At 38.5% G+C, this 24,518-nt stretch overlaps 1 protein-coding gene across 6 annotated transcripts in view; it reads right to left on the reverse strand.

The window, feature by feature from the left end:
* The window catches only part of diaph2 (diaphanous-related formin 2), a 391,673-nt gene that overhangs the window by 32,628 nt on the left and 334,527 nt on the right, over nt 1-24,518 (reverse strand). For 5 of the 6 annotated variants that reach the window (XM_058076542.1, XM_058076541.1, XM_058076539.1 and 2 more), the window contains one exon: nt 23,922-23,987. The exons of the other annotated variant lie outside the window; for it this stretch is intronic. In XM_058076542.1, coding sequence (XP_057932525.1) covers nt 23,922-23,987 — 66 coding nt within the window. The remainder of the gene's footprint in view (nt 1-23,921; nt 23,988-24,518) is intronic. 6 annotated transcript variants of the gene reach the window in all.

The following is a 24,518-nucleotide window of genomic DNA, read 5'->3' on the forward strand; positions in this document are numbered from 1 at the left end:
TATCAGCAGTCAGGAACAGATGAATAATGGGATGTACAACAAAACACACAGCCCCTGCATAAGGAAATGAAAGAGCGTCTCTTTTCTGCTCCACTGATTTCATTATAGACACTATTATTGGCTTAGAACGGCAACATCTATTATCTGCAGTCAGATTTTTATTTTTTTATTTTTAGTTTGATGTGGACAGTCTTTTACTACTGTCATACTTCATCAAATGTTGCTGCCCTAAATAAGGCAAATAAGTGCCTTAAGGCAGTGGCCACATATAGGAACTGTTAATGCATCTCCAGTATACGTGATTTCATCTTACATTATAAGTCTCAATTGCGGCTGTTATTCATTTTTAATTGAATCACCTATTTTATGCATTATCATCCCTGAAGACAAATTCTATATATGTAACCTATGTTACTTGTTGGTGACTTAACTGGACAAATGACCAATTAATTAGCTTGTATATTTGATTTATTATCAATATATATATATGTATATATATATATGTATATATATATATATATATATATATATATATATATATATATATATATATATATATATATATATATATATATATGTATATATATATATATATATATACATACATACATACATATATATATATATATATATATATATATATATATATATATATATATATATATATATATATATATATATATATATATATATATATATATATATATACACACACATACATGTATATTCATAATAATGATTTTTGTTTTTACTTTCTGCAGCTGGGTTTGGAATTTTGCAGTGACTGTATGTTGCATCATTGGATCACTAATGACAGCTAAGTTCAAACAATGTAAAGATACCGTATTATTTGACCCACTCTTCAGTCCTCCCATCTACCAAATGAAGCCTGGATCAAATGTAATCGAAGGACGTAACATGTGAAAAAAGTCCATGAGAGGAGAGGAGGCTCTGAGAGGAGGATCTAAGAATAGCAAAAAGCCTGTGGCATCGGGCAGCAGGAACACAACGGCAGCAAGATTGACTGTGAATAAGACTTGTTGACAATGTGATAACACCGGAACTAACCTCTCGGGACGTATAATGCACCTCATGTCTCATGGCTAATGCTACCTGAGGAAACTGTAAAGCAATTTTTTAAAGAAAGTTAATTTTTTATTTAGTTTTACAGTACTGCATTATATTTCCTACCCCACAAGCAGAATGTGTGTGTGCGGTATGTGTTTTTTTATTTCATGGTTCACTGTCCTGAACTGCTTTCAACATGTTTCTTGTTTAGAACTTCAACAGTATAGGTACCAGACAGGGTTTTGACTCCAAATGACTATCTTGCTCCTCCTTCCAGAAACTATACGATTACAGTACACCTCCAGTCTAATCCCTACATTAGCTGACGATCGGTATCTGTGCGCTGGCGAGGTAGCCGAGGAACAAAGTGGATGACGGTATCTTTTCAAGCCACAGCGTAGCAGCAGCAGCAGCGACATTTTTTTATCGGCAAGGGCCCTGGCGCATTGAGAAGTTAAGCAAATTGGTTCTGCTTTCAGGAGAGTGCTGTGCAGTCGTGGTTTATGTTTCACAGAAGGATATAACAATCTTGTCCTGACAAAAATATCTGGCTTTAGTTAGATTAGGCTTGGTTTTCCTTTTGCTGGGCGTTGGTATTTTTCAGGCCCGTTTCCATCCCAAAAATGCTTAGCCCCTGTGCAAATGTGCGAGAGAGTGGAAAAGACAGTAGCCATTGTACTTGCATTACATGCTTGGAATCATACACTGCTCTCCAAAACTTTAGGAACACCTGCATGTGTTGTGCAACCTACTGTGTTTCTGTCCATTGCTGACTGCTTGCTAAATACAGTATTTGTTATCTTTATTTCCAACCTCCTGAAGAAAAAGGGATGGCCGTTTCTGTGAAATGTCAACAGCCCTTCTGTATGAGGAGCTGCCCTTTTTTTTCCTTTTGACTGCCCTACTTTCTCCAACAAAAGACAGGGCAAGCGTGCATCAATGAAAACAGTGAATAATCATGACCTTGCCTTGCACAGAATGCTTGACTTACTCCTGCACCCTCTGCAGTTGAAAAGTACAAGGATATCCCTATTTGGAAATGTTTGGTTCAATTCCATCCGTCCATCCATTTTCTATACCACTTATCCTCACTAGGGTCGACATCCAATAAAATACATCAATATCGTATGTGTTGATTTTCGTCGTTCAAGTACATACATAGCACAACCCATTCCTTTTAAGAATAGGATCAGTGACCAAAAACACAAAAAGCAATCCTAACTCAAGTGGATACAAAATCAAAAAGTAGTGTTATATCTTTCCTTTCCTGCAGACAAATTCTATATTCTTCCAAGACATGTGTAAGCTGATTAAAACAGCCAACAAAGACCAGAGAAATATGCCACATCCTTCAGGACCGAAAACCATATTGTGTGTGCGATGAGATGCCGACTCTTCTGCTGCCTAAGTCCTTGTGACCTTTCTTCACTGGCGTCATGCATTCATTTTCTCCATAATGTGCTTTTTCTGACCATTTGTACACTAAATATGTCTCACACACAACTAGAAATTGCATTCATTTTCTGAGCATGCATACACCCATTTCTGACTAAAATACCAAACTTTGGGTACTGTAGAAGCTTGTAAAAGTTAGGAGTTGCTTTGTTTCACGGCTGGGGATTGTTGTCGCGAAGAGGATGTCAGGAGGACAAACAAGTCGCTGCTCACATGGGCGACGGGATGTCTGTTTAGCCACCGAAAAGTAATGTTGTATCACCAGACAATGTGTTAGGTACATTTCTGAATAATGCATCATGGAAGACGTTAATTATGGATGGAGGAAAGGCATATCTGCACTAAGGAAGTTTTTATTGCAATGTGTTAGCATAATAATACTAAATACTTTGGCTGTCAAATGATTAAAAGTTTTAAATCAAATCGATCACCGTCTCAAAATTAATTAAAATGTTGTATCTGAAATATGTAAATTTTCATAGAAAAAATGAAATGATAAATGATAAGACACTATACTGTATATATTTAAAGGGGGCCTATCCACTTTTCTGACCGATAAATGTAGTTAGAATATAGTATTCTTGTGTTAAATGATGCCAAAATTTAAGATAATGAGGTTTGCACTTTTGAAAACGAAAAACATGCTGAAGACCTACGCCTTTCCAACGTTACTTGGTCATGTGGAAGAGTCAGAAGAGCAAGCAGTAACAGTTTATCAGTTTATCATTGTAGCATGGAGGAAGCAAATATTTTTTACACACTGGAAAACACATTACATGTTATAGAAATGCCAAAGCTACTTTCCAGTGAGAGACATCTTGAAGTAACCTCTTTTCTTGAGAAACTTTGGACTGTCCAGTCTCCTCTTCCTGATTGGATTCGGGATCCAACACATATGACTGGATGTTAAAAGCGGACATTTAAAAAAGATCAATTGCCATTTATTAACTCCTATGCCGTCGGCATTGAGTGGGCGTGCCTGGAGGCGGGCCGAGAATGGAATACATTACAACAAACCGTTTTTACGGGAACCACGAAATCCAAAGAAATAGAGCTGAATAGGTGCAGATTCTGGAAGAATTAGAACACTTTTGTGTGCTGGTTATTGTGTGTAGCTGCTCTATAGGAGTCCACAACATGCTATGATATGATATGATATAATTTATCTGTCCCCGACTCATGTCTACAGACAAGGAGTCATGAGCCCTACAATTCCTCCTGCTACAGTCAGAAATTCAAGGTATTTAGAACAGTACTGTTATTTTCACATGTAGTACAGTAAGAATAGTAAAACTAAGACATGCCAAACTTTTTCTTTTTTGGTGTGAGAAAAAGAAGATTGCTTGAACTACGTTTAGTATTTGTCACTCACTGACTTCCAATGGTCTCCTACAACTGCTTTTATTGAGCTGATGTTCAGTGTGTCCCTGGGTGCAGCTTGCAGTACTGTGGTGGGGAAGGAGGAAGTGTTGTTCCAATGACAGATGGAGAGATCTGTTCATGAGTTGGAGAATATATATGGAGTATATATATATATATATATATATATATATATATACACACTAAACACGTTCACACTCCACAAATTATGTCAGAGTATACACACAAATGACCTGAGCATCACAATTGTAGTATCACACCTGCCCAAAACCTGAGAACTCACAGCTTCCATTCTGTGATATTTTGTATATGTGTGCCATTATTTAATAATGTAGGGTTCTTTTTTCGTCCACCCCAGACAAAACAAGAACATGAACTATGTCATCTAATTAATGATTTGAATCTTGTAGGAATGTTCTAGTTTATATATATATTTTTAATTTATTTTCTTTTTTTACAATTTTTAAAAATTTATTATGTGTACTTCATTCATTCATTTTCTACCGCTTATCCTCCCGAAGGTCGCGGGGGTGCTGGAGCCTATCCCAGCTGTCTTTGGGCCAATCACAGGGCACATATAGACAAACAACCATTCACACTCACATTCATACCTATGGACAATTTGGAGTGGCCAATTAACCTAGCATGTTTTTGGAATGTGGGAGGAAACCGGAGTACTCGGGAAAAAACCCACGCATGCACGGGGAGAACATGCAAACTCCACACAAAGATGGCCGAGGGTGGAATCGAACTTGGTCTCCTAGCTGTGAGGCCTGCGTGATAACCACTCCGTCGACATGCAGCCATTATGTGTACTTTTATTTATCTATTTCTGTTTTGCAGCAGTCCGTCTTCTGTACTTGAAATTGATGACACATTTGCTATATATCTTTACTTTTCTCTAAAGAAAAAACGAAAGTCCACATTTTTAACTCAAAGCATGCCTTTCTCATTGGAAATCAAAAAATCCCACCTGTATTCAACTCTTGCACTTCTGTTCCCACATACATTAACAGCCAGTCCACCTTAAACAACATCATCTGAAAAGATCTACACTGACTGAATTGAATGATGACAAATGTTGAACTCATGACAGTGGATGGTGTTGAATGTGATAACGTGTAGTGAGCAGTGGACTAATTATTGGTTTCCATTTATGGTGGCTACTGACTGAGACAAGAGATGAGATTAAATACATCCTCGGCATTAACCTGATCTGGAGTAGGCTAAATCCACAGAATGAATCTTAGATCCCACTTTCCACTATCCCACTTTAGTGCAACCGCATCATGGATAAATTGAGCCAGGATAACCAAGCTTAACCTGGCTTAATCCCTTATCCTAGTTTTGTGCAGCGGGCCCCAGGTCCCTCATATATAGTACATCAAAGAAAACCAGCTTTACTTGGGTGAGGAAGGCAAGAAAACTTCCACAAAAGAATAAAACTGAATAGAATCGTCACTCAGCAGGCGGACGTAGAGACACAGGGTGGGACAAAAGGCACAGAGAGCACTTGAGAGGGTTTATGGGGAACCATAAGTTATTCTATTGTACAATGGTACTTGATTATTTAGTGTTTTGTGGAAAAAGAGACAAATTTTAAATACAAATTTACATATTACAGGGGGCCAGTGTTGTGAAACTAGCACTGGAAAAAATATTTTCTCATAGTTCTAGTCAAAACTTGGGCAGCAGCATTTTGGACCAATTTGTTGTAGCAAACAAACGTTTTAAATGGATGTTGTCACTCGACAGTATGTCGATGGACCAATGGTTCCTTTGGCAAGAATTACACCTGCAGTGTGGATAAACTGAGAGTAATGGTCCATCAACCATGCACAAAAGCATACCCTGCCCCCCAAAAGGGGGTCAAAGATGTGGTATTATACCTTGAAGATAAAGATGCCATGAATTGACGGCAGGCAAAGAGACATGGGTGGAACTAACAAGGGGCGTGTCTTAGGCAGGCTGGGAAAAGATACAATTCCGACCGGGATGAATGAAGTTGCAGACCTTGTGGAATTTTTTTTTTTCTTTTTGTTTTTTTTTGGGGGGGGGTCTAGGGGAGCTTGTGATCTCTGGAGGTTTCGTGTATCGGTAGGAGGATGGGGGAGTTAGTCAAATAGCTCCATTGCTTTTGTGTTTCAATGACAACAACTCACCCTGTGCAGCAGGCGGCCATAATTGACCGTAACTTTTTTTTTTCCTCCTACCAACAGTCACCCGCTAGCTGCAGCCAGAATCCATTCAAGAGGCCTTTTAGCACAAAGGATCAATGAAAATCATTCACACGGGAGTGAGTCACAGAGGACCACACCATCAGTTTGGCTGTCAAATGCGTTTTATAAAGGAATGATGCATCATTTTCTTTCAGCTGTGATTATCAAGTTCACTCATTGTGAGAATCTGTTAAAACCTGACCCCCAGCTTCACTCTGAGGGCAGATTTGATAGTACAGACATTAGTGCACAAAAGACAACACATCTCCGAGTGGTTCAGGGAAGCATTATTGATGATATATCTGTTCATATTTGTCATTTTTGGTTCGATTAAAACAAACTCTGGTGTGTTTGCTCTGCTGGCATGGTGAATGTGATCAACCCTGGTATTCAATGTAACAAATGGAGCAGGGTCGCTTGATGGATGGATTTTGGTCTGTGTAAAGCTTAAATGTGAACACTACACCAACAACAGGAACTTTGTGTAGAAATGTCAAATATGCAAGAAAAAATGCTTTGGAGATGATGTCTGTTTGCTATGCTCTTTCCCTCTGTGTGTGTGAGAGACATTGCTCTTTAAAAGTCTATTTTGGAGGCTTTTTTGGAGCTGGTAAATCGCATACAGTATTTATGCTGAGTATTGAACCATGTCATGGTGTGCTTTATATATCACTATATTGACAGTTACTATGGTACACATTATGTCATTGGATGGTCATATCACCTCCTACTTCGGTACGAGGTACATTATTGTTAAAAAATAATTATATATATATATATATATATATATATATATATATATATATATATATATATATATATATATATATATATATATATATATATATATATATATATATATATATATATATATATATATATATATATATATATATATATATATATATATATATAACCTTAAACTGTATTATGGAAAGCAGGAAGTGAACAAATGTAACAGTTACTGATTGTAAAAGTACCAGATGGAGGGGTAGGATTTAATAAGCTTTGCTTCTTCCTACTCCTTTTGGACATGTGGAACTGGGAACTGATTATGGGATGCACTCAATTGTAATCTGATGCATGTTCAAATGAAATAAAACCATTACCATTACCATTACCATTACCATTACCATTACCATGTATGAGATTATGTCTTTACTGCATTCACATGTTCTTCACTTCCAAACTGCACTGGTCCCATGATTAAAATACCAGTGTGGATGCCAAGCCAAGTAAAGATAAGTCCATACCAAGTATCGTTTTCCAGAAATCTTTATGCAACCAAAAAGCTGACCCTGCTGTCATGTGCCTGTTTGCAGTCCAAAAGCAGCCGAGGCCTCAGGACATCCGAAGGATCTTTTCACTCAGTCTTACAGAAACATTAAAAGCTCTACTTCCACACGGCCAAACTTTTGTTCCCGGACAAAAGGCCTGACTGGAGGTGCTCCCATGGATGCGAGTCCCCGTTCAAAATCAGATTACTTCCAGTGAAGTCCCCCTTTCTCCACCTGCCAGTTAACTATGGCAATGCCATTGTGTTGTTGCTGAAAAACACTCCATTTTGACATAATGGAGCCTGCGTGCGTATTATTGCTTCTACTGCCATTTATTCTAGCCGGGAAGAGGCACGGCCCACCCCCCGCTCTCCTTCCTCCTTTCCTTATATTTTTCCTTTGAAGGGAAATCTGGGCCACATGCCCCAGAGGAACGCTAAGTGCTTTAATACATTCGCACCTTTTCTCTCTGGCTGCCATCTCCAAGGCCTCTTTTTATGCCCAGAAGTGATTTTTTTCAGGCTGGACCATCAAAGCAATTATGGTGTTGGCCTGCTTTCCTATTATGAGGAGAGATGACTGACAAGACAGCAGGGTGGAAGGGCACTTGGCTTCAATTTGCTGCATGTGAAAACATTCAGACATTGGCATCCTCTCAAATACAAACAAGCAGGCATGATCATCTCCTTGAGAGTAAAAACATCCATACCTAATTCTCTGTAGAGCATATCTCAATTACCTTTCTCACCTTCCTGGGCAGAACGATTGAGCAGCACAGTGAGTCGATGGAGAACGCCAGCAATGTAACGCAACACCGCGGGGACGGCGGCCAGCGATGTGTAGCAATTAATGTAATGGACATGAGAGACAGCGGCGTCCTCACACTAATGACAATGTCTTGTATTACAGCACAAATGCACGGGGTGGCCATGACTCCTACCATTACGAGGCTATAGGAAGACGCCTGGCTACAAAAGGGGATATGCCGTAAATGGATAATGCAGGCGGAGAGAGTGGAGTGTGGCGCCACTGGACTGAATGTTCCGTCCAAGAGGTAATAATTCTGGCCTGGGTGACACGGAGTCATTGGAATTGATGGAGACAGGATACGATGGAAAGTGAAGCGATAAAGGAAAACAGGGGCATGGAAGTGGGTAAAATTAGGAAGAAATTAGTAGAAGCTGAAGCTAAAGCCCGATTATGTTGCATCTACATTGCCAAAAGTTTGGAAAAAACAAACGAGAAAAAAAAAACATTTATGCTGCCTTTTTACTGCACATTGATATCTCTGCCTTAATTTGGACAACTACAAAAATCGAACAACTCTAATAAGGGGCCGAGTGGTTTGCATGCAGGCCTCACAGCTAGTTCAATTCCACCCTCTGCCATCTCTGCGTGGAGTTTGCATGTTCTCTCCGTGCTTGTGTGGGTTTTCTCCGGGTACTCCGGTTTCCTCCCACATTCCGAAAACATGCTAGGTTAATTAGCCACTCCAAATTGTCCATAGGTATGAATGTGAGTGTGAATGGTTGTTTGTCTATATGTGCCCTGTGATTGGCTGGCGACCAGTCCAGGGTGTACCCCTGTCACCCGAAGACAGCTGGGATAGGCTCCAGCATGCGACCTCGTGAAGATAAGCATTATAGAAAATGAATGAATGAATGAACGCTAATAAGCGTACAAAGAATGAGCGTCTCCTGTGGTTAGGGAGACAAATTTTATCCAAGAGGACACTGAGGGCAATGAGACTGTAAATGGCACCCCCTATGGGTTGTGCTCAAAATGCATTGTAAGACGTACAAAGAATGAGCGTCTCCTGTGGTTAGGGAGACAAATTTTATCCAAGAGGACACTGAGGGCAATGAGACTGTAAATGGCACCCCCTATGGGTTGTGCTCAAAATGCATTGTAAGACGTACAAAGAATGAGCGTCTCCTGTGGTTAGGGAGACAAATTTTATCCAAGAGGACACTGAGGGCAATGAGACTGTAAATGGCACCCCCTATGGGTTGTGCTCAAAATGCATTGTAAGACGTGAGCATACATGGCATACAGATACTGTATCCTCAACATTTTACCAGCAACAGACCAATGGTCAGTAACTTTAGTTGCTTAGTCACGTTTGTGTCTCAGCAAAGATGCTTTGCTTGATGGCGTCATTCCAGCTTGAACCGCATCCACTTCCGGTTTATGCATCGCCCACGCCAACGGATGCAGATCATTTAGATGGGTGAATAGATACAGACAGTGGTTTACTTGCTCATCCCTAATATTTTCCAACCAATTATGTGCCTGACTGTCCACTATAGATGTGTACCAAATTGTGGGTTATGCAGATGAACACCCTTAAGTTACTCAAGGTACATTTCCAGCAAGTGTAGTTAAGTAGAGTTACAAGTCAAGGAGAGGAAGAGACAAAGATGAGACGAGAAAGCATGCGTGCAGACACTAATGCAGCATTATAACATATTGCCTAATCAGTCTTTCTTGCTTTCACAAGCTGTCATCTGGGCCATCAAGCCATCAAGACCTTTAGCCGCCGCCTCTCTCATTGACTGATTCCCTTGTTCAGTCATTCTCGATTTATAAGTAGCATCCCATCTATTTAGCCTGCACAAAAAAGCCCGTAAAATTATGAAAGTGTTGCTTCTTGGGCTATGTTTACCGCCATAAAAGTTTTACAACACGCAAAAAGAAAAATCAATCGCTCAGACACTCTGTTGCCTTCATAAAAATATTAAAGTTGGTGTCGGGAGGGAGAAAATGATCCCGTTGTGGCGCACACATTAATAATGCACACCCGTAAATGATTTTTACATGCTCTCCCACTAATCATAATGTATAATGTTTGAATATTCACAATGACGGAATGCTATTTTTAGACACAGAACAGACTATTGTGGAAAAAGTAAGACCGCCTGTGGTGAAGCGCAGCAACAAAATATGGTGATAAGATTCTAGAACATGCATCCCCACTGTGATATTGCACCAGTTGGTGGTGCTGTTATTAAACCCCATGAATCAGACTGCCTTGAAATTTCTCACACAATGCTATCTACAGAACACTGACTGCAATTTGACAAAGGCTGATTGGAAAGACATAAGCAAAATGTCTTTGCAGGGGCACGAGCAGGACTTATTCACTAATTGCCCAAAAGTCATTGACTATGTTTTATTCAATTTTGTGTGCTTGCATGTAATTTTCGACACAACCCATAGTGGGCGCGCACTTGTCATTTTCAGAGCAAAAATTACTCTAAGGATGCATAAATATGCAGTTTTTATTTCACTGTCTTTCGTAAAAAAGTCTAACCTTTTGGAGCCAAAAAAACCCAGGTCAACTACAGGCCAGGCAAAATTGACGAGTCACCCAAACATAACCTCCGAAATGCAACAACAACAAAATATTTCCAAATACAGCTGCAATATGAAGAAACTACACCTCTCTACTCGTCAGGAATCTAAAAAGAACATCTCTGCTCAAATCTGCCCTAATCTGCCCTGAGGCAAGAGTGACCCGGGCAACTGGAAGAAACTAATCTGGAGAGGAAGTATGGGAAAAAAGAAAAAAAAAATAGTGGAGGTAATGCGGTGAGCGCCCTCATCCTTTACTTAGCTGGCGATGCCTTCAGGGTAGACGTGTTATAAAGCAAATGGACATTATGAGAGAACACTGAACAGTTTGCATGCACTACACACAAATACCTTCATGTCCAAGGATACACAGTATATAAAACCAACAGTACATGTTATACTACATAGGGGCATATACCACACACAGTCTTTAATATGTCGTCTTTAATATATCTACGGTAAAATGTTCTTGATTACTTATGAATAATAGCAATATTAATAATATAAGACGAAGTAGGTTCTTGTTTATTTCCCTTTACTGCACTCCACTCAGAAGCTTTTAGCGCCAGTGATCAACTGATAAGAGAAACAATTATTTCATACTTTCATACAGTGATTCAGGGTATGTTTATTAACTCAACTGCAGAAGGTACCAGGTGTTTATTTGATGGAAGACACTATTTCAGAAGCATGATGCATCAGTATGATTGACGCACAATGGAGTAGTCTACAAATGAACAATACCATGATGAGCTCTTTAATGCTTCGGTTATATAAATTATTGGATTAAGCCCTGAAGAGGCAATTTAAACTCAATCAATAAAGTGAATTATCAGTGGAAGACATTTTTTTTAATGTGATTACTGGTATTTGGTTTTTCTATTGACCTTGTGGTTAGCAAGCAGTCCGAAGTGCGAATGTGACCCCACCACCTCTAACTCATAGTCAGCTGGGACAGGTTCCAGCTCACCCATGACCCTAATGAGGACAAGCAGTATAGAAAATGGGTTCACTGGAATTATTCTAAAAGTTAGGCTAAAATATGCCTCAAAGTTTCCAAACTGGCATACTAGATTTGTATGTGTAGACCAAAGGTCCTCTGGCAGACCTCGAGCGAGAAATATTGGCGTGTAAAGCAAATGACCTCCAAATGACACACAGGGGTGCAGCTCAGCTTTGCTGTTCCCTCAGTAGCTTACAACAGCAAATATGTCATTGAGAGAATCAACAACAATCACACTCACTAATTACATTACCTTTCCATTAAATGCCACCAAAGGCAATGAAATAATACTAATTAGGGGTGGAAAAATACGCCATAAATACTATTCGGCATGTACATCGGTTTTAAGGTTAGAGTTCTCTAAATTTACGTCTTTTCATTTTCAGAGGTCAACGTCTGAATAAGTGCGTGTAGACTTAAAAAATAGACAAAAAATGGACCAAAATAAGCCTAAAAATGCAGGTGTGAATGTACGACAACATCCTGAAATGTTACCAAATATTCCAGCAAAAAACACAGAGAGCGAACAACATTAGCATTTCCAAGCCTCATGGGTATATTGTGGTCAACTATTACCGCACAGGCCATTTCATAGAGCTGAAAGTGCTGCTCAAGCTTCTAGAAGGCTTACAAAAGCAAGCAAGTACTTTTACTTTAGTAGTTTTACAAAAGCCAAACAAACCTAGGAAGAGATGGAGTGTATACATCAAATGGCTACAAGGTTAAACCAGTGGTATTTGTACTCTGCAAGTAAAATGGCCCATTTCATTTTTCCATTACAAGACATAATGGTAACCTTAACTGCGGGTGAACCGTGTCTTGTCCATTGCCTTCTTTTTTTTTTTTTTTTGGTGGAGCCAAGTGCTGCTCTATTAGTGTCTTGGAGCAAATGGAGATTGCCATCATATCCTTGAGGCCCATCAATAAGTAAAGCTGACACAAATAAACAGATAAATAAGTAAAACGCAGGGAAGAGCGTAGCAAATGGGCATCAGTTGGCATTAGTGATGGAAGCGTAACCCATAGAGTGCAGCAGCGTAGCATCGCCATGGAAGTCTATTTTTAACATTTCGAATCCCTCACGATCGATGTGCATGACTTTCAATGTATATTTCTGTAAAAAACTATAAATAACCTTTAAGGGTTCCATCAAAACCCAACTGCTGGCTTGATGGTGACGTCCTCCTGGATCAACATTTGCAATAAAAGTGAATGTAATGATTAGATTAGCATCTGATTGTCTCTTCACTTCACTTCTCTTCACTTGACATTGTAGCCTGTGGCCAAAACTGTTCATTTTTACAGCAATGATATCACCAAAGTAACTACAAAGGTCAAAGAAGAAATGGTCACACTACAAAGATGGTTTGATGATAGTAGATTGTAACTTAAGAACTTAAGTAAAACTAAAATCATGTTGTTTGGTAACAGCAGAAAGGACACGCATCAGCAAATACAAATGGTGTAGACATTGAAAGGGTGAAGGAAAATGCATTTCTGGGAATCACAATAGATGAAAATATGAGCTGGAAACCTCATATTACAAATATACAACATAAGGTGGCCAGAAATATTTCAATATTGAACAAAGCAAAATTTGTTCTCAATCAGAAATCACTCCACACTCTTTATTGCTCTCTGGTTCTACCATATCTTACTTATTGTGTGGAAATATGGGCTAATAACTATAAAAGCAATCTTCACTCGCTAAATGTACTGCAAAAAAGGTCAGTAAGGATAATTCATAATGCCGCCTACAGAGAACATACTAACTCCTCATTTCTAAATGATCATTTATTAAAAAAAAAACAAAAACTTAAACTATATTAGGAAAGCAGGAAGTGAACAAATGTAACAGTTAGTGATTGTAAAAGTACCAGATGGAGGGGTAGGATTTAATAAGCTTTGCTTCTTCCTACTCCTTTTGGACATGTGGAACTGGGAACTGATTATGTGATGCATTCAATTGTAATCTGATGCATGTTCAAATGAAATAAAACCATTACCATTATCATTACCATTGTTCACTCGTGACACAATCCCGACACTTATTAAACACATCTCAAGTATAATGTGTAGAGGTCCCCAGTATATACTGTAGTGCATATTAAATATTATACTCACCACTATTGAAGGACAATGTGAGATCCATGAACAGATAGAATCGGAAACACGGTCTCGCCTTTAGCCTGGTCGTCAGGCTACAAGTTAGCGTTTCTGCAAGCCTTGTTACATAATCGACATTGTGTGTCTGTAATACTTCCAATAAGGACACGAACAGATCTTCACTTTTAACTTGCTGCACGGTTTTAGACCAGATTGACTGTCAAAACTAGTTCTTCCATATTGAAACTAATTTTCCCATCTATGGTGTGTTCAAGTACTGCTGAACAAAGTGCAACATTACAATGCTAGACAAAAAAAAACATCAGTGAGGCATGAAGTCAAAAATGGTGTGCTTTCTGCTGCAGTGGTAAAGCATTAGCATTTGTAAAATAAATGTGATGCATTTTCTTTGCAGAAAAAACAGCCTATTTTGGATAAATCTGTGAATTTGGTTAGGCTTGACAAACAAATATGACAACAATTCCTACCCAGGGCAACAAACAGAATTTAAAACAGACTTTGTGCAATATGGTGTGTCCACCTCCCACTTTTTTCACATTTTTACAGGACTGGGTGGTTTTCTAATTCAGCTTTTATCTTTGCTGTAGCTGTCACAGTCTTGATTCTACCAAGCAATTTTTCATTATGCATTATTCAACTCAATATAATGAATATAAAAAATGTTTCTTCTCTAAGCCAACATCATAGCATGTTTTCAATCACATCTTTATCACCATCCACATGTATTACTACTCTACTATCACTCACTTGTTCACTTTTAGTTTCTTTGTTCACTTTTAAAGTGCCAAAGTCGTATTAATTCCTCCTCCATTACTGGTGACCATGCTAACATCAATCATGACACGTATTAGAAGAAAAACAAAACAAAACAAAAACCTGGTACAATGGCAGCACAAGATATTTGTTTATTCACAGTGCGGTGAAAAAGTGTTTGCCCCATCCTGGTTCTTTTTATTTTTATTTTTTAACAAAAAGGTTTTTTTTTCCTTTTTTTGTTGAAACCTGAAATTTTGCTGAAACTTATCTATGTTCTACTGCTGATAACTAAAGAATGGGAAAAATACAGAAACTACCTTTTTTCTGAATGTTTTCTTTTGGTTATTTACCATGTTTATATAGCACTAGTACACAATATTCTGTGTGCCAAAATCTTCAAATATGACCGGTACTGAGAAGGGATGTCTATTGAAAAATGAGTGGGATTGAATGAGTTAAGCTCATCCCAATTTTTCCAGAAAACATCTTCATGATCAACTACAACTTTGTGGAAAATACTCAAAAGACAAAAGTTAAACTTTTTGGAAGTTGAGCATAAAAGTGATGCCACATTTCAGAAAAACAAAATCATACCAACAGTAAAATATGCTGGTGGTAGTGTGATGGTCTAGAGTATTTTTTTGGATCGCTTTTTCTTCCTTAACAATAAAAGGTTTCATTTAAAAACTAGATTTTGTGTGCAGTTGTGTTGTCATTGTTTACATTTGTTTGATGATTTGAGGAAGCGGGAAAACACTTTTTCCACACACCGTGTATAGTTCTTTGTTATTGTAAGCGGAACAAACAGGAGGCGTCCAACTCCTACGTACGTTTCCTGGTGATCAGATGGTCCTCCTGTATGTCTATTTGCTTTAATTCTAGCACAGCAACTTGTTCATCTTTCAGCACTAAGCATGACGGCTTCAGCAAGATTACATTATATGAGGGTCATTTTTCAGCGAGTGGGATGGTCTCGCCCCACTTTACTGGGCATTTATTTGCCTTTAAACACTGCAAATTTATAGCTCTAATAGGAATTCATCACAGGATGAACCATATCAAGCTTATTGTGTGAATGTGCCGCGGGTAAAAATAAGATAAAACCCTCCATTATGGGACCTCCAAAGCATATTTGCCCTCGGAAATTGATCCACTATTGACGATTTACACTTAGGGTGACCTTTCATAACTGCCCCCACACTTGGGAAGCAATATTGTTAGGAGACCGAGGAGCAAGAAATAAAAAAACTGCATAGTGCAGGATATGAGTGGATATGATAAGCTAGTTCGTGATGTGCGTGACTTCATTGATGGCTCAATAAGCAGCTGGGCTGAGTGCTTCTTACATCAATCAGCCTCTTGGTGGGGGCTTTTTATTAGGTTTCCTAGACCCTGTCCACTTTTTTGGCAGGTTGAAAAAATATTTGCATCCCAATGACTTTTTCAAATTGTATTATATTTCATTTTTATTTTGTAAGTAGATGAGGGCAAAGCACGGCGTACCTTTCAGTTTGTTCCGAGAACTTGCAGCATTTTTCTCACACACAGGTGTTTTTGGGGTTTGTGTATGTTTTTGGCATTTTCCCATTAGATTTGTTTTATGATGTTTGTGTCTGCGTGGGTGAGAGAAGGGTAAAGTTAAAGTGGAGTAGAGTCGACAGAAAATTTTTTGATAATACATTTTTTAAAAGTACAGAATATGTGATAAATAATACCTCCATTGACTATGATATTACCCTGTGATGAATTATTATTATTATGCATTATTAAGTAATACAATTAACACAAATCAGGATAGTGTTACCGGTATGACTTTTTAAACTGACAACATTTCTGTTTAACATGCGATTTAAATATGTATAAAAGATAAATATGATACATATGATACATATGAAAAAGTCAAGCCTTAGTATGGTGTTGATGCTGGCAAAAACCCAGAATGCAAAGGGGAGACCGGTCGTAGTTAAAATGTATTTTTTAGCTGCAGTGCTACGGAACTATGCCTCAGTTACTATGTCTTCCTATGCCAGTTTCTATGCCTTTATTTTGTAAACACTTCCTGTCTCTTATGTACCTAAACACACACCTGCCTCTTATTTGCACTGTGTATTTAGTTCAGGTTAGTTCAGGTTCAGGTTAATTTTCTAACGCTTGTCCTCACAAGGGTCGCGGGGGTGCTGGAGCCAAACCCAGCTGTCTTCGGGTAAGAGGCGGGGTACACCCTGGACTGGTGGCCAGCCAATCACAGGGCACATATAGACAAACAACCATTCACACTCACATTCATACCTATGGACAATTTGGAGTCGCCAATTAACCTAGCATGTTTTTGGAATGTGGGAGGAAACCGGAGTACCCGGAGAAAACCCACGCATGCACGGGGAGAACATGCAAACTCCACACAGAGATGGCCGAGGGTGGAATTGAAGTCGGGTCTCCAAGCTGTGAGGCCTGCCCGCTAACCACTCGGGCGCTGTGCAGCCGGTTAATATTATATTAAATACATTATTTATAATTAGAGTTAATTAAGCATTTCAATATTTTGGTAACCTTTTGTATTACTATCAAAGTAAAATTAAATATTATTTTAAAGTCACGCCGCCAATGTGTGAAGGTGTACAACTACAGTACGTGTACATCCTTGTTGAGATACGGTAAAATAGAAATAAAATAAAGTGCCTTATTTATTAATTTATTTGGTTCAATGCGAGTTTTAAAGGATTTATCTACACCCAAGGACATCAACTCTTAAAAGAAGTGGCAGTGCATAATCTGCCTTACCTCTCCTTATCTACAGGAAACAGGTGATAGATTTCAAACAGCAGCGCAATGCTCTCATCTTGCCTTTTAATATGTCAAATCTGCTAAAGCTGTCCAAACAACAGCATGTGGCACCGTGGAGTCCTGCTGGGGACCTCTTCGTCTTAAAAAAAATACGTATAAATCACCTTCGCTCAACTTCCTGCAGGTCAGCCTCCAGGGCCGGTCCGATGAATAGCATCTAAAGTATTAACACAACCAAGTAGAAGCAGGGAGGTGGCCTTATAGACCTCTATTTGGAAGAACACGAACTGTAATGCATGAAGAGTGCAACTGCCACACAGAAGGTAGAGAAAGGGGAAATAACTAATGTTATGTGTGCAAATTAATCCCCCAAGTATGAGCCGCTTTGGCCTCAGGTAGTAAGATATAGAATGCTTTGCAAGATGAGGGTCATTTGGAAGTCAGCGATATTATGCATTCACTCTAAGAAGTTCTAAAAATTCACTCACACGTGTGTCCTTATTGACAAAAAAAAGTTTCCAAAAACATTGTATACACAAATTTTGCTTTTGTGAGTATGTGTATATCTTTTTTTTTTTAATCTAAAAATCTATTTCAACATAAACAACACTAACATGTTTGTTTTTTAACATCAAAATAACCATGTGCATTTGTGTGCACGTACCTGCGTGCATGTGTGCATGCTATAGCATTTTCCCACAATGCACTTTTTTTCCCACCCGGTAGTCAAAGGCTGTGTTTGAAACCGCATACTTACTACTACATACTTCCATGCCTATAGTACTATCCACACTCCATACTCCATACCCAATCCATTAGACAGTACGCAAAGCGTTTACACTACAGCGTACTACCTGATAACCCACAATGCATTGCACTCCTACCCGAGCCGAAATCGTCAGGCTGAAGCTGATTTTCACTTTAGCTCTAACTCTTTAAATGCATCACTTTATTGATATATATATATTTTTTTTTAATCAGGCGAGAAAGTGGCCGTTTAGATCCAGTGTGTGCCACGTACTCGATCCAAATACCAACCGTTTACAATTTTGTTCGGACGAATTCGGCAAAATTCAAGCTAGCAATGCACCTCTGGTTATTTTCACAAAATAAAACACCCCCTTACTTTTCTCATACAAAAAACCATAGTGATAAATCACTACTTTTACTTTGAAAACAAGAAGCGAACCAACTCGCAATACTATATCCTGCTTGACACCGCCGTTTGGTCCATCCTGCTGCTCAGTGTTCAGCCAATGTTTTGGGTTTTTTTTCACGTGACCTCACATTGCGTTGCATCCTGGGTAATTTGGGTGTGAGTAGTGAGCTGATGATACATACTCAACATTTCTGGTGAATGCAGTATGCATCCGGGAACTTCTTGCATAATCAAAAATCACATACTGCCAGTGGAGACACACTGCATACTCAAAGAGTTAGTATGAGTAGTAGATAAGTATGCGGTATTGAACACAACCAAAGTAACAGCTGCCTTTATTCAAGGGCTTCCTGTCCTGTGTGTTTTTCCTTCCCCTCATAATGCACTTCTGCCACCTAGTGGCCGTTTTTATGGCCCTAAAATTGTTCTCACGCCTAATCGGTTGGTGAGGAGTTGCATCATCACCTCTATAGCCTCTGGCGCAACAAAACCCCATAAAATATGTACAAGTACGTTACTGGGATGAGGTGTTCAAATTTCTAAAAATGTATAACTACGTTTTTGGTAGTTATAGTACAATGTGGGCCATAAATAGCCTAGGAACCACTAGTTATTATGTCAAAAAGGCCTTTGGGCATAACAATGGGGTGGTTACCACCCCCTTCGTTGTTCCGCATCACTTATATCCCTTGGGCGTCCTTATTTTGACTCTCCAGCCACTTTTTCTTCTTTAAAATTTAATGAGAGGTAATTTCATCGTCAATAAACATACAGTGAGGGGGAGGGGAAGATGTTCACTATTCTGATCTGACCTGCTGAATTAACTGCAATGTTTTGAAATACGAGTTCTATGAACCTGAAATGTGTTCTATCTCCACTTTCAATGAGTCACCCCCTCATGTTCCATGTCAAAAAAGTCCTTATGAGACTTCTTGTTTAGAAGTGATAAGGCAACTTTTGATGGAGCGACCTGTGAAGGTGAGGTTGGGTGATAGCACAGAAAGGAACAGGGGTTTGTAATGACTGTTGAAAAGACGGTAAATATATAAGATTGTCTGGGCGCTCTCTTTGAAATCTGATAGATGTGTCTTTTGGGATGCCCCTCGCTATGAACGACCCACTGAGTCTGCGGCTTTCATCCCTGACCGAAAATCGATGGAGCAGGATGTATGAGGGGCTTGTGTTTTAAATCTGCCAATCTTCTGCCAGATGCCCAGGTAACTGTCCTACCACAGGGAGAATGCAGGAAATAGAAAATGGAGAGCCCAACTTTATCCAAGTGGCAACATATTTTTTTCACGTCAAAACCTCAAAACAGTACAATTTATAGACATATGCCTTATAACAGGGGTCGGGAACCTTTTTGGCTACAAGAGCCATGAAGACCAGATATTTTTAAAATGTGTATCTGTGAGAGCCATATACATTTTTTTAAACATTGAATGCAATAAAATGTGTGCATTTTTATGTAAGACCAACAGTTTTAGATATAATGGGCTCTAATTATGTAGACCAGGCACACTACCCCACGCCAAGGGGGTGTGGCCAGCACACTTTTGTGAGCAGCGCAGTGTCCAATAATAAATCTAATACTTGCTGCCATTAATGCGACTTCTGCTGCTGCATGGTTTTGAACCGTACTCCGTATATTTCATTCTTTTGGCCATCTTTGCCAGAAGGCTTGGTTCTGCAGCTTTAGCTAGGTGACTATTTGACTAAAGGAGGAAAGTTTACATTTACATCTTAATGACCGAGGTAGACTACCGCATTACCGAGTAATAATCGAGTTTTGGTGTTTGACCTGGAAAATATCATCAGGAAAGATAGATATGGTCGGTCGTATTGCAGTAGAAAATAGATGGACGGATTAAAATGCATAAGAAAGTTGTTGATTTTTAATATTTTTAACAGTGATTTCTGTGATGTTTACTTTAAAATGTTAGCAAACATACATTTTTATTGTGGTAAATGCTTGAGAGCCAGATACAGTCATCAAAAGAGCCCTACCTGGCTCCCGAGCCATAGGTTCCCTACCTCTGCCTTATAAGTTAAAGAAAATACAATTCGAGAAGATATTTGGCTTTTTCTTTGGCTTTTTTCCACTGTGTTTTTGTTGAAACTATGCAAAATCCTTGGAATTTTGCAGCTTCACTGTTTTCATCATCATGGTTTTTCAAAAATGTATTATTAAATCATGTTTTGTGGTTGAATATGGCCCATTATTAATCAAAAGTATGCATGTTTGAGCAAATTATACATACTGTATATATACCTAAAACACTAAATGAACTAATATACAAATAAAAGGCATTAAGAAGACGGCGTTGATCATATGTAGTAGTCTACACTGGTCACTAGATGTCTGAAATGTCACTGTAACGTGTAGGGAGACACACAAGCATCAGACTCGATCGCCGAAACTACAGGCTTTTATTGCAGGTTAGAGTTATTGTATATCACAACAGGCACAATAATCCCTTACCGTATTTACGTCTAAAATGCCTATTCAGTTTATATATATTTATTTATCCTACTTTACGGAAATTCACTTCCGATAGTCGCGTCCAGAGCTTATTAATAACCCCAATAAATGATGGATTACTGGAAATTCAGTGAAATATTAAATTACAAACAGACCAAAGTATGTTTTGCAAACACATGCTAACGTAAATACTGATACAATGCCACTAAAAGACAATATTGTTCCTTCAAAGTTTGAGTCATTTTACTTTGTTGTCGTTTTATTTTATTATGCAATTTCTTTGTACACTTGTATGAGTTAGGATTAACTTGTACAGTTGATACATGTTTTATTCATTCATTCATTTTCTACTGCTTATCCTCACAAGGATAGCAGGGGTGCTGGAGCCTATCCCAGCTGTCTTCGGGCGAGAGGCGGGGCCAATCACAGGGCACATATAGACAAACAACCATTCACACTCACAATACATGTTTTATGATGCTGGCGAACCAATTAATGAATATTGCAGGAACAATTCCAACAGGTCATATAATGACCTTGATTATTACAGTATATTCCAATGCATTATCTTGCTAATGCTTGCAACTCCATCCAGTCAACTCCATCAATCCGTCCATTTTCTCTGTGCTGAATTAGGACTGGCTGGCGTAATTACATAACATGAATGCAATTCGAACGCTGTGAGCCTCCTGGGTTAGCGTTTCCATCTTATACAAAGTGGAGACAAGGAAATGGGAAAAGCCATTTGGAATTGGGAGTAATTGTGACTGGCAGCACCATGAATTGCCCCACACTGGAGGTTGTCAGCTCCGGTGTAGTTCACCCCAAAAGGACCACAAGCAGCAAGTTATTGCTATTAAAGTTCCCCTAATGCAAACAGAATGTTTTAATGGTAATATGTGTCCCTCGGGCCTGTTTATGAGAACCAACGGTGAGCAAACTTGATCATCTGTCTCACTCATTGGAGAAAAGAGCCTTGTTGTTTTTCTTAAGCGGCTAAGCTGACTTAGCATGATTATGTTAGAATTTCAGTGTAATGTTAGCATTGTAGCTCACATACGTAATAGCTATGCTAGTGTTGCTAACATTTACGTCCTTCTGCTGCACTTCTATTATACTCATTTTTGGGCCTTTGTATTGAGTTCTGGACTCCTATAGTGCAGCTACACACAATAACCAGAACAGAAAGCTTTCTATATCTTCCAAACTTTTCCTTCACCTTGCACCTTTTCCTGCCTTCCGCCATAACGGTCTGTGCTATTTACTCCACCCCCGGCGCTCCTCCAGACACGCCTCCCGCCGAGCATACTCCACCGTGATTGGTCACACTCCCGCCACTCGCTGTATGAACAATCTATGTACACAAACCTTGTGCCTGGACATGCCCATATAAGGACATCTGGGTTGCATTGCTCATTAGCATCAGAGCTACATATACACAGGATGAGTACTAGTGTACTGTCAACTATGATATATTTTCTTATCCAGTTCCACAGCGAGGAATCATTTACCTCTAAACTTAAACATCCTCTACAAAAAAAGCTACTGAAACGTTTCTCAAGCAGGCAATAGATTTCCAAAGCAACACATTTCCAAAGGTAACATTTCATATATTTTAATTTCCCAAGTCTCCTCAAGCAATTCAAGTGAATTCAACCAATTACTTGCTAAGAGTTATTGAAAAGTAACTTACCACAAATTTAGATGAAGAAGATTATACATCACTAAATAAATATGAACTTATTCATAGCACATTCACACGTATAGACAAACTAAAACAATCAATAAATGATGAGAAAAAACACTTTTGCTTCAAGAAAAAGGTAATAAATAAGAGCATGAAAAAATAAAATGAAATGAACTCAAGTAACTTAAAATGGATGTATTTATGTATATAGGTGTTTTTATATATGATGTTTTTATACACACACACACACATACACACGTGTGTCTAAAAACATCAGAGGTAATATATAAAAACATAGCAAAAAATGAAGACTAATAAAAATGGGCTAGCATAAAAATATGATATCACCTAGTTACGCTACAAGGCAAGAAATGGCCATGCTGTAACAGCGTAAGACAATAAGATGGAGCTGCTCTACAAGGCCCAAAAGAGACATCCATGTACCTACTCGATGAATAAATAAATACTGGATTGGCTCAATTAATGACATGTGGTAATTCTTACAATATTCTACAATAATCAGCGATTCAATTTTGGAATTATGAGGCGCCTATTTGTATGATTTGGGACTGTAAAGTTAGTTAAATGAAATATAATTGGTGAAAAAGAATACTTTTTTTGGTACAATACCAACTCCTGTCATTTCAATTTGCTGTTTTACTAATAATATTACTAATAAATTGCTACTACACTCAACAAAATATAAATACAACACTTTGCTCCCATTTTTCATTCATAAGCTGAAGTGAAAGATACAGGTACACAGTGGTTTGTGACCCCCCCGGAATACGTAGTAACACACACATATTTGTGACCAATCTGTGAGAGAGATGGGCCTTTTGTGTCGGCACAGAAAATGTTTTGGATCTGTGAGTTCAGCTCATGCAAAAAGGTAACAAAAGCATATATTTGTTGAGTGGAACAATTTCAGCACAAAACTGCTTTTTTCACAGCTCTGTCAAATAACACCTCGGTATGTGGCCTACATGCTTAAATCCTTATTTTGATGCATCATTTTGCTTACAACTACCACAGGCCTCTGGGCTTTGTAGAGCGGCTTGATTCGAGAAAGGATGCGAGTTATATGGTGAGGATTAGAGCAGCGGGAGACGGCATGGTGTTGTGTATGGAGATTTTTTTTTAAGGAAGAAGGTAGTTAAAAACACACACCTAAGGTTCTGTAACCATAGTTAGCAGTCGGCCATCGCGAGGCTGGACTGGACGGACTTTGATCACCTGTAAAGATGTGATGGATGGACATTTACCAAAAAGGTAAAGAGCAAAGGAATGGAAAGAGGGCGAGGGTATGATGCATGTGTGAGAAAGAAGACAAAAGTATTATAGAGATTTCCTTCACACCCCATGAAAGAAAGGTGGAATTAAAATATACTGTATTTCCTCATATAATATTGCCCAAGGCGGCTTAAATTACTATTGTAAGTGATAGCATCATATGTCACCATATGTCCTTCAGTGGTGACTATTACAATCCTTCAACATAATTAAATCAAATTAAACCAAATATTTCAATATTTTTTATATACAGTATAATTTTATAATTTAAAAAAAAATATGTGACATTACTAAATAATTTTTTTGTATATTGCTTTTGTACAAACAATTAATTTACAAATATGTATAAATATAAAATGAGTATACATCCCTATGTCTAATATATTATTGGTACACTGAATCTCGTCGCTATATGAGGAAATACAGTACATGCTGGTTTCACGCTGTTGTTGCATAGAACTGAAATAAGAGAAA

The sequence above is a fragment of the Doryrhamphus excisus genome, chromosome 6 (genome assembly GCF_030265055.1).
Source record: "Doryrhamphus excisus isolate RoL2022-K1 chromosome 6, RoL_Dexc_1.0, whole genome shotgun sequence".
NCBI lineage: Eukaryota > Metazoa > Chordata > Actinopteri > Syngnathiformes > Syngnathidae > Doryrhamphus > Doryrhamphus excisus.